Source organism: Vitis vinifera, chromosome 16, assembly GCF_030704535.1.
Source record: "Vitis vinifera cultivar Pinot Noir 40024 chromosome 16, ASM3070453v1".
NCBI classification, from domain to species: Eukaryota; Viridiplantae; Streptophyta; class Magnoliopsida; order Vitales; family Vitaceae; genus Vitis; species Vitis vinifera.
In genome coordinates, this window is record NC_081820.1 from 21,614,516 (window position 1) to 21,626,185 (window position 11,670).

General features: G+C 28.5%; 1 protein-coding gene across 1 annotated transcript; it reads left to right on the forward strand.

The window, feature by feature from the left end:
- The first annotated feature begins 9,115 nt into the window (after positions 1–9,115).
- Positions 9,116–11,336, forward strand: LOC100258376 (uncharacterized). Its single transcript, XM_002262769.4, has 2 exons — positions 9,116–9,493; positions 10,925–11,336. Exons 1-2 carry the CDS (start codon positions 9,326–9,328, stop codon positions 10,997–10,999), a joined length of 243 nt encoding a protein of 80 aa, XP_002262805.1. The 5' UTR covers positions 9,116–9,325; the 3' UTR covers positions 11,000–11,336.
- The last annotated feature ends 334 nt before the right edge of the window (positions 11,337–11,670 follow it).

The following is an 11,670-nucleotide window of genomic DNA, read 5'->3' on the forward strand; positions in this document are numbered from 1 at the left end:
TAACATGATCCATATAAATATATTGTAATTACTTCATACTTCTTTAAAGACTATTCTTGATACTAGGTCTTTATAAGAAACCTTATATTATAGTTTTTGTTTTATCTCAACTACACTTTTGCATAATAACCCATTGATATTTAACAATTTTTTTTTCTCTTTTAGACGTTAGACTTCAAGTCTATTAATATTCAATAAGCTTTACGTCTTTGAACATTTAAACTACAAGTTTAAATACTTCTTGTTTCATTTACAAATTTAGTTGTATCTATATTGCTTCCTTTCATTTTGGCCAATCATTTCTTTGTTACATTCTTCCACATTTTATAGTTTAAGATTCTTATCTTTTTTTTTTAAATGATGTTAAAAGCAACTTGGAAAGAGAAAATGTTGTTAACAAAATCATTTTTTATCTCAATTGTGTTGTGCAAGTTTTATAGGGAAAATAAGTGCAAAATGTAGAGAAAAATAGTGCACAAATCAAGGAATCTTGCGGCAAATAACTATTTGCACCTGTTTTCCCTATGCAAAAAGCAAGTCTTAACAAGTTTCAACAAGTAGTAGGAACTTTTAGTTAAAATAGTAGTAGTTAGTATTAGAATAAGGCATATACCATTGTCTTAAGTTTGCCAAATTATTTGATGTTTACAATTTATTTTAAATTCAAATTTCTTTGTTTTAAATTTATAAAGTTTTAGCTCAAGGCTCAATTTTAACTCCCACTGCATTACTTTTAATTTCAAATTTTAGTCGGTTACTTAGTTCAAAGGTGAGATTGAGGGTTCCATAGTCAGTGTGAGTTTAGGACTCTACTTTTGTCTTCCTTCTCTAGTTGAGTCTAGGCTTGTTGAGGCAAGGACCAATTCCATCTATCACTATGGTTCTTAGTTGCTTGAAATGCCTTAAACAAAAATCAATGGTGGAGTGAGTTATGGAGATTGATTCATTTTTATTGTTACCATGGTTTCCCATTGCTTGAAATGTCTTGAATGAGAATGCGATGGTGGAGTGAGTTAAGGGGTGTAGAGCCTTTTAGTAGAATGATCTAGGCTAATTGGAGAAGCGAGTAACAATTGAAAGGTGTAGTGTCTATCCAAGATATGGGTTGCACTTTATGCATGAAGACTCACTTAGGTAATGTAGCCTCTTTAATTCTTCCCTTTAATTTTTTCATTTAATTTCTACTCTTCATTTAGTATCATAGTTGTTGCTTTATTTATTTCCTTTGACTCTTTTATGAATATAACAAAAAGAAATTCCTTTCCAAATTGTTGGTGCATTATACCTTAACTTGGATTAAAAATAAAATGCTTGACAAGCTACTAAACCCCATGAAAAAATGACTAGGATTGAGACTCTCAATGTGTACTACTACAATCATGTCTCTCCAATAGGGGCCTAATGTTATGGTAGAGCTCTTAAAAGCATGACATGATGCAATAAAATATATTTATTAATAAATTTATTTATTTATCATTTTGGTTCATTTTATTATTCTACTTTGCATTAATATATATATATATATATATATATATATATATATATATATATATATTTAAGTATTCACTCTCTTATCACTGATATTATACATGATTTGAGTGCATTAGAAGTTGTACAGAAGATCCAAGTCATGAATTTCTTGCAAGATGATAAGTAGTTCATAACCAATTCATGGATTTAAATAATCCATTAGAGATTATAATGAATTACCTTTTAATTGGAAGGAGGACTTATTTTGGTAATTGAGATGGTTTTACTATAGTGAGTGCATTAGAGTGTATGATTACACATTGAATAAAACCTATAGTGAATCATAACATTAGCTATCGAGTTGTCATGATTCATCAAACAACTATATTGCATGGATTCTAAACTTTGAGAGGATATTTAACCTGTGTCGAATTCATCAGTGGCTTTTACTTGTGGGTGAGATCTTAAGGTGATCATATATTCCCTATAAATTGAGTTATTATTGATAGAGATTGATGACAATAGGTATTTTCGATAGAAACACTATGATATCTCATAAAATTGAAACATTGTATTCCCTTAAGTGATTTTAAGGACATGTGATCAAGAAAACTATGATCGTAGTAATTCCTTTAGTAAAATTTGACATATGTTCTTTGTGAGTTAAGTATGTTAATTGATCACATAATAGAAGGATTTATAGCTAATGGATTGGAGAGGTAATCTTGAAAAGATGATAACACATACCTTGCTAGCTAGATTACATACATTAGTTTATGGGGAATCTACATGTAATGGATATTAAGTCACAGAACCGAGCTATGTCTCATTATAATATCATATGATACTGAAGTGCAAGAGTATTGAGTCAACTTTAGAATTGGATTATGGGGGAGTCAACATTTTCCTATGGGTCTCAATGGTCCTCGTTCAAGCTCTTAATTCATGGTGACACATTTGTTTGAAAAAACTATGAGTTTGTAATTTTGAAGTGTGCATAAGTGCATTTTGGCAAAAACACAATGTTACATTGAATCTTATGAATGATCTTTTGAGATGGGGTTAATTAATTTATTGGAACTTAATAGGACTAATTAATTAATTATAACTCAATTGGGCTAGAATAAGTGACCCAAACCCAAGTTGGGCTCAAGTCAAGTAAGTCTAAAAGAAGCCTATATATAAACCCCCTAGGGGTTTAAAGCTTCATTCTTGGCCATTATCTTTTAGACTCCAAAGAGAAAATCCTAGTTTCGCCGTTAGAAAGAGAAGAGTACCCTTCTCTTGTGCTAGAGATCCATAAAATGAGTGATCGATCAAAAGATTGTTGGGTACGAGATCTACGATGCCATTAAAGTTACTTCATCATATTGAAATCGATTTGAGAACATTTATATAGTAGGTATAATGTTCTTCATCTCTTGATAAAGTTTTAAATGCTATTTTTCCATTATGCATAGATCTAAGTTTAAGAGTAGTTTGCATGCACCCTATATGATCCAAGACTAAGGAACATAGTAATCTAAGTTTCCTTAAACCCAACTCCTTTTTATATACTAACACCACTATTCACATTGATTACAATAAAAAGGAAAGAAAATATGATAAGCATTTGTATAGACATAATCTTTTGTTTAAACTATTTTACCATGTTTCAATTGTGCATCGATTGTGTTAATTAATTATCCTATATAAGGATATTAATTTATAATATTCTCATGTATAAAATTTTTTCAAGATATTTTATATCGTTCTTTGAGTTTTGATTAATCTCCATCCAATTAATTTTTTTAAAATCCAAATTTCCATAAAATTTAACTATCTATATTTCCATGAAAATCAATATTTTTATCCTTATTATCAATATCACCAACTTCTTTCTTTCTCTAAGAGCATGTCAAATATTTTATAAAATTAGACATACCAAAGAATTAATTTCCATTTTCAAGAATCACCTTATGAAAACCCATTAGAGAACTACACATAACAATACCAACTTTAAAAAATGTATAAATTACGTAAAATAATAGTGCACACATTATATTACAAAAAGTTTAGGCATTAAGTCAAAAATGACTGATAAGGAGATATTTTAAAGTAATTTTAGTTATGATGATATAACTCTTCTTTTCACTCTTACTTCTTCCGAGTATATAGGATACAAACATCAAACATGATCAACCATCAAGTGCTCCTGAAAAATAAAACAAACATGTAAATAATATGTGTAAGAAGAAAATTAAAATAAAAAACAAAATATTCATATTACCTCTCCTCCAGTTTGTTGCCTACAATCCTAAGAAAGAAAGGCATAAAATTTATTCCAGATCAAATAGATGGAGTACAGAATTTATATGATGATATATCTTAAAATTTATATGAAAACTATATAAATTTAGATGGAGTACAGAATTTATATAATTTAAAAAATATAATTTCAAAAGTTATTATATTGAAAACTATATTTATAAATTAGAGTTTTTATGTAAACTTATAATTTATATTTATATTTATAATTTATAATATTAAAAATGAAATTTTAAACTACAAAATCTTGTTTGTTTGAGATGTACACTTTAAATAATTTATTAAATCATGGGAATAAAATAAAATAAATTATAATATAAAAAGTATTAAAAGATACGTTTGGTTGACATAATAGGATAAAATAATATATGTATATTTTAGGATCATATCCATTGAATAAAAAATGCATATTTTAGGATGTAATTTTCAATGGAATATGATATCTAATATATATAATGAGATATGTTATGTTATATTATGTTTATATTTAGTTTGTGAAATGAATAAAAATTAATATAGAATATAAGTTATTTTTTAATGTTTAAAATAAAAATTATATTACATTTAAATATTTTTTATTTAAAAAAAAATTATCTTACATTTAACAATATTCATTATTAAAATATTTAAACTTTGTAAATAATTTTTTTATATTATATTATTCAATATATAAAAATAATTATATATATATATATATATATATATAATTATTTTAGAATATTTTATAAGTACTTTTTTATATCTTATTTTTTAACTACAAATTTAATTTTATAATAAAAAAATTATTTTGTAAAATAACGAATATGAAATAGAAAATTTTAATAAAAATAAATAAATTTATAGTATATGGGATATGCATATCCTACATCTTAGCATATGATTAAAATATCTCATGTATAAAGGATATATATATATATATATATATATATATATATAATAGTGGATAATATATCTCATTGTTTATCCGATCACATCTTTAATTGAACATAAGATACAATAAATGATGAGATAACTTATTTGATCTCATCATCAACCAAATATAATATAAGATATAATATTCCATCTCTTATCATATCACAAACCATATCCAACCAACCAATCAAACATAGCCTAAGTACATTCAACATTAGGGATGGGTGAATGAGTGATAAAGAAAAAGGCAAAGGTGAAGTTGGGTATCGAAACCTAAGTCGGACTAATAAAAACTCAAGTATAGATTTTTCTAAAAAATATTATTTGAAAATAAATACAAAAATGTGATATTTTCATCATTAACTATCTTTTTAAAAAATGAGTTTCACATATGAAAGTTTAGAGATCTTGGTTCTTTAAAGATTTTTCTTATAGAACCACAAGTTGGAGTGCACAATATACAAATTTGTTAGCTAGATGTTATCGATAAAATGACTTATTCTCTATGCCTACACTAATATTCACATTTACTATGTAATATCACTCATGCTCCCAATGAACTACCTCAACACCTGAGGGGATGCACATCTTTCTTATGATTCCAATAATGAAAACACATACTTTGAGAGTTTTGAATTAAATACAAAGAATAATGATTTAAAACTTAAACTCATGAGTTCTTGAGAGAAATCTTCATATATTAAAGAAAACCCACTTAGAATCAATTCAAAAATCATATTTACAAAAAAAGCAATTTAGAAAACTTAAGGCCTTGTTTATTAATTGTTTTTAAAAATAGTTTTGAAAAACAATTTTTGAAAATTGTTCTATTATGTTTTATAAAATACAAGTTTGTTTGAGAATCTGAAATATTTTTAATATTTTAAAATTAATTTATATCTAATACTTTATTTTTAATTATTCTACATATTTATCTTATTGTTTTTTAAAACAATCATTATAAAATAACTGAAAACAACTAAAAGATATTCTTTAAAAACAATTCATTTTCTATTTTTAAAAATAGAAAATGGAAAATAGTTTTTTGGTTGCCTAACATGTTTTTTTTTTTTTTTTGAGAACAGAAAACTATTACAAAAAAAGTGAAAAACTGTTATCGAAAACAGTTGCCAAACAACGTCTAAGACTCTTAAAAAAAATTGGAAATATATGTATTTTTATTTAATTATACCTTTCCCCCACAACCTTTTATGTTTTTTACACTTTGCCGCTTCCCATTCAAAATCCAATAACTTTCACACCAAACTTCTTAAAGACTAGCGTTCCACCTTTTTTTTTGTTGAACAACATTACTTTCATTAAATGAGTATGTCACGTGCTCCACACATGACTTAATATGAGAGGGTAAAAATGTTATGTGAAAGAGAGCCAAAGCCCTAAAATCTATTGCTTCTTCATTTTTCTTCCTTCGAAAGCCTTAAATTCCTAAACACCACACTAACGTATTAAAAATTCCAATTGCACGGTTTATTAGACGATCAAATTGTTCACCTTAGATGAAAGAGAGTTGATTCCCAATGCAGCTTCATCATTAGAGAATCCATAATCCCAAGACCCTTTTGACCTGCATCCAATTCCTTTGCAATACCTAACTATTTATCATTTTTGGAGAAACCAATGGAAGTCAAAGGTTTAGTTTCAAGATTTACAACACACACAATTGTACCCCCAACCCCAAACTTTTCATCATGATTTGAAAATTTTTTGGAAACTGAAAATTTTCCCACGCCATCAAACCCAAAGTTGTTCTCTATTTCCCTAAGGTTTCCCACTGCATCATCTCCTCTTGAAATGCCAAGCCGACAAACATGATGTTGATTAGGAGGGTTGTCTTCCATATCCTTTGGCTGAGTTAAAGTAATTTTGCAACCAAAACAATACTTTTCTCCAGTTATTCTAACACAATCAATGGCACCAGACCAACAATAAACAAATCCTTGGTCATGACATGCAGAACCTTGAAGAACATCACCTTCAATATTGAAATCTAGCCATGGGATAATAGTTAAATCGAACATAAAATACTTGCAAAATGAAAAACAATAGTAGAAGGTAACTCTACACACGCACATGCACAAACACAAAAAAGTGAGGGACAAAGTGTAAAAGATGTAAAAGGTTAAAAATGTAATTTGTATTTAATCATTTTCTTTTTAAGTTAAAAAAATATTTTTTAAAATCCTTAAATTAAGTATAATTCCAAATTTTTTTAAAGAATTTCCTTTTTAAAATCTTAATTTAAATTTCTTTACAAATAAATTTATTATCAATTTTCATCTAAGTTTACTTATATCTTATTATCCTCAATTAACTCAATTATAGTAATATGTTTAATCTCAAGTTGATTATGCAACAACTTTAAATCTTTGAAAGAGTGTAAATCACAAGAATTTCATTAATAAAATTGTTAACTTAGTTAAAAGGTGAAAATTGAGGATTTTATAGTCAATTTGAGTTTAGGATTCCATTTTTGTCTTCCTTATTTAGTTGAGTCTAGGCTTGTTGAGTCGAAGACCAACTTCGTCTCATTATCACTATGGTTTCTTGTTGCTTGAAATGTCTTAAATAAGAATCAATGGTGGAGTGAGCCACTACAACCCCTTCTTATTGTCACCACATTTCCCATTTGTTGAAATGTCTTGAATGGGAATGTGATGGTGGATAGAGTGAAGGTGTAAAACCTTTTAGTAATATGATTTAGGTCAATTAGAGAAGTGAAAAACCATTGAAAAATGTGGCGCATATCCAAGATATGAGTCACACTTTATACACGAAGACTTACTCAGGTAATGTAGCCCCTTTAATTGTTCCCTCCAGTGCTATTATTTAGTTTATGCTCCTCATTTAATATTTCAGTTACTACTTCCTTTACTTCCTTTTGGTACTGCATTAGTTCATTATTCTATAAGGACATTAATTAATTATATTTAGTGGTATAAAAAAATTTCATAACTTATATAAAAGAGAAAAAATGTTAATATATCTAACATTTTTATAGTTTCCTCCACTCTCTAACATTTCAATATTTCAATATTTTTCAATATATGAGAATATGAAATAAATATCCATTGTTTCATTTACACCAACATGCATGCATTAATAGAAAAGTAAAACGAAAATGGCAGTTGAAAAACGGAACTTATACTTATAAAAAGAAAAAAGATATTAATATATCTAACATTTTTATAGTTTCCTCCAATATCTCTAATATTTAACATTTCAATATTTCCCGATATATAAAAATATGAAATAAGTATCTATTATTTTACTTACACCAACATACATGTATTAATAGAAAAGTAAAATGAAAATGGTATGACTTGTCACAAATATTTTTAATTTCCTACACTATTCATATGATTCGAAGTCATAGTAACCACGATTCTAGTCTCACACATAACTCATGATTTATGAGGAATGGTCATTAATAGTTATATTAAAAGAGATCTTAGATTCACACGTAATTTCCCGTTGGAGAGGAGCACCCTCTCTTTCATATTCGAGGCCTAGAGCTTAACCGTATGGGCATGGGGCCAGGCCTCGAGCTTTGGGTTCAGCCCAACCTTTGGACCTGGGTTCAAAGTTTTTATTTTAACTTAATTTTGATATCATTTAGTAAAATTTAGAGGTTATGAAAAACAGGAAAAGAACTAATAATTCATAATTTATAAAATAACAATAATTTATATATTAAACTTTTTATGTAAACATATACTTTATGAATTTGTCAAATATAATTTATAATTATAATTTAATTAGTTTCAAAATAAACTTTTGATTAAAATTTATAATTTATGAGTGAAAATACTATAAGATAAATTATGAAATTGATAAAATAAAAACCAAGACAAATAAACAAATTTATATTAAATATTTTGCATTAAATACAGCATAAATATTATAATATGTTGCAATTTAGAAGTTTAGAACAACTTTATTAGACATGCCTCATTAATTTATTAGTAATTGGAATTAAATTTTTTTAAATTTTGTATTACTTTAATAAATTTTTATTTTGAAAAGATAAATTCATTTTTTATAACTTTCAAAATAAAACAAAATTATCAACTTCATCTAAATAGCACACTAACAACATGAAATCTACTTAGATACAAATTACTATAATTTTAGGATTATTTTTTTTATAGAATAAATTTATATTTATATTTTTTTAAATTGTTTTACTTGTGCAAAAAGTCCTTGAATTAACGAAGGGTTTAATGAAAGTGTTAACAATTGGATTTTTTTTTCATCCCACTTTTTGGTCCAAGCATAAATTCTAAATTCTAATGAAAGTCTATCTTGAAAAAGATTTATAAAAAGGGGATTTTTCTTTCATTTTTAAAATAAAAATAAAAATAAAATGAAATAAAGAGAGAAAGAGATGATTGTGAAAGTCCCTCTTCCTGAGCCTTGGGCTTCCCTAAACAAGACGCTGGCCCAGGCCCAAGCTAACATCTCTTCCGATAATAAAAACGACGGCGTTTAGTTGCGCCTAAATCAACTTCACAATAATTAGGGCTTTTTGTTATTTGTTGAACTCCAGAACGTCATCGGCGTCCTGTTACCTGTAAGTTTCTGTTCGAGAAAACAAAGGAAAAGGAGAGGAAAAAGCATGGGAGGAGTGGATCACGGCCATGGCGAAGATTTCAGGACGAAGGTGTGGAGCATGACTGGAGGCCCAAATTGCAGGCCCAAACACTGGAAGCGCAACACTGCCATTGCCATGTTCGGCGTCTTTCTCATTTGCATCCCAATCGCTATGAAATCTGCCGAGCTCGAGGTCTCTCTCTTTCACTCTCTTCTTTTGGCAGTTAATCAGTTGATAATTGTGATTGATTTTGAATCCCTATGTGTCATTTGCTTTTGATTTAATCGTTTCTCATTTTTTGAAATCCTAAACCCGAAATTCCATTTTTCTTGACAAGGACTTGGCTGGGGACATAGCTAGATATAGAGCTTGAAAATGTAAGGAATCTAGGGGTCACTGCTGCACTCTCTGAGTTGAATCGAGGACAAAACCGGTTGATTTCATCCTAGTTAAAAATAAATAAATTCTATTCTTATTTTTGAAACCCTAGACCCAAAATTCCATCTTCCGTTGAAGGGTTGACGAATTGACGGAAAATATAGACCTTGAAAATGTAGAATCTGGGGTTCACTACTGCACTTTCTGAGTCGAATCAAGGAGAAATTGAGAGTCTAAACGATGCTTAAGCCTAAGATGTGAGGGGGATAAGAAAAAAATACAGTGAAGATCTATACTGATCACAGAGTAATATTTCTACTTTTGAAGTAAAATTTGCAAAGGAGGAAGAAGAAGATGCCGAAGCATCACCTTGGGATTTTTTAAAGAATAGGATAATTAAAAAAAAAAAATTTAAAATACAACAATTGAAACAATATTTTCAAATATTTTATTCTAAAATTGTTTTTTGAAAAAATAATTAAACTAAAGTTCTCTTTGAAAAAAAATAATTGCAGCCCTAAAACAATCTCTAGTCACAATTAGGACTTCTTTTCCTTGCAAACCCTAATATTACTATTTTCAAATTTGAAGAACCCTTGATATTGATTACATTGTAATTAAATTCCATCCCTGAGAACTCCGAGGAATTGATTTTGAGAGGTTGCCTGCCATGAATCTGGAGGCCTTAAATGTGTGATGGGAAGCTGCTAATACTAGTTCCGAATTCCAAGTTTGTAAATGGTGAAGAAATTGCTTATCTGAGTTTAATACGTTATATAAATATTATATATATAGTTCATGACATTATGCATGTAATAGCGGGTTTATCTTAACTATGTAGACACCATTTAAAGTAGTGAGGATCTATTAAGTCAAAAGTGGATAGTATCTACACGGATGGAAAGAGTTGATTTTAGATTCCAGTGTGGGACTATCTGTATGATCTCGTAAGGAGTGTTTGTCTATCTGAGTAATCCTACCATCCCTCAGACATTATGGGTTGGTGATGTTTTGTATCATTTAGAAGAAAAAAGTTTCTACAATTATATATATAGTGAAATTTTCTCAAATCATATAAATGTATTTTAAGACCATGAAGGTCTATGGATCTAGAATGGACATTATCTATACGAGAGTGTGGTGTGCACAATATTTACAATATAAGAGAAGAAAAAAAAACGGAGTACTTAACATATAGTGTAATTATAATGAGGAGTTCCAACTAAAAAATGTTTTATTTTGCAGCAACGGCCTCATCATCCGGTTCGGCCAATTCCTTCACAGCTCTGGTGCAAGAATTTTGGAAATAAGGAATACTGATTTCTCTGCTGCTGTGTGATAAAATATGGTTTGCTGTCGCCAAGAACCATCTTCTTCTCCGCCTGTGAAAATGTGTGGGTTTCATGGATACATTTTACTTGTAATAATAGATGGTTTCTAGAACAGCACACCCATAGGTGATCATCATATCAAATTGAAGTTGTTCTGTTGGAGATGAGGGAGTTGCCCTGTAAGTCCTAAAGCTTTTGGGTCAGTTGGTGTTCCAATTTTTTTTTTTCCTCTCTCTACAAATTGAATTTCAAATAATGTTGGGAAAACTTTAGCCTTTCCTTGTATTATTTTGAACATTTTAAATGGAGACTTAAATATTCAATGATCCTAGGTTGTGGCTGCAGAGGTGATCTCTAAGTTATAGCCTTGGGATAATTGCTTTCGCTGGAACCGGGGGTTGGGCTGTTAAACCGGACGGTTTGTTCGGTTCCAAACAAACCGGTCAACCCCAAAAGGGTTTCTACTTATCTGTTTGTTGATTTTTGTGCAACGATGCCTGGTGAAAAGTTAGAAAAAAAAAATTTAGCGTGGTTTGTTAGATTGCTTATATCCATGGAACAGATAAAAAGACTTTTATTATATCATAAATTAGGGTTACATAAAATGATATTTATATTAATCTTCAAGTAATAAAATTTCAAAAATACCCTTAAACCGTT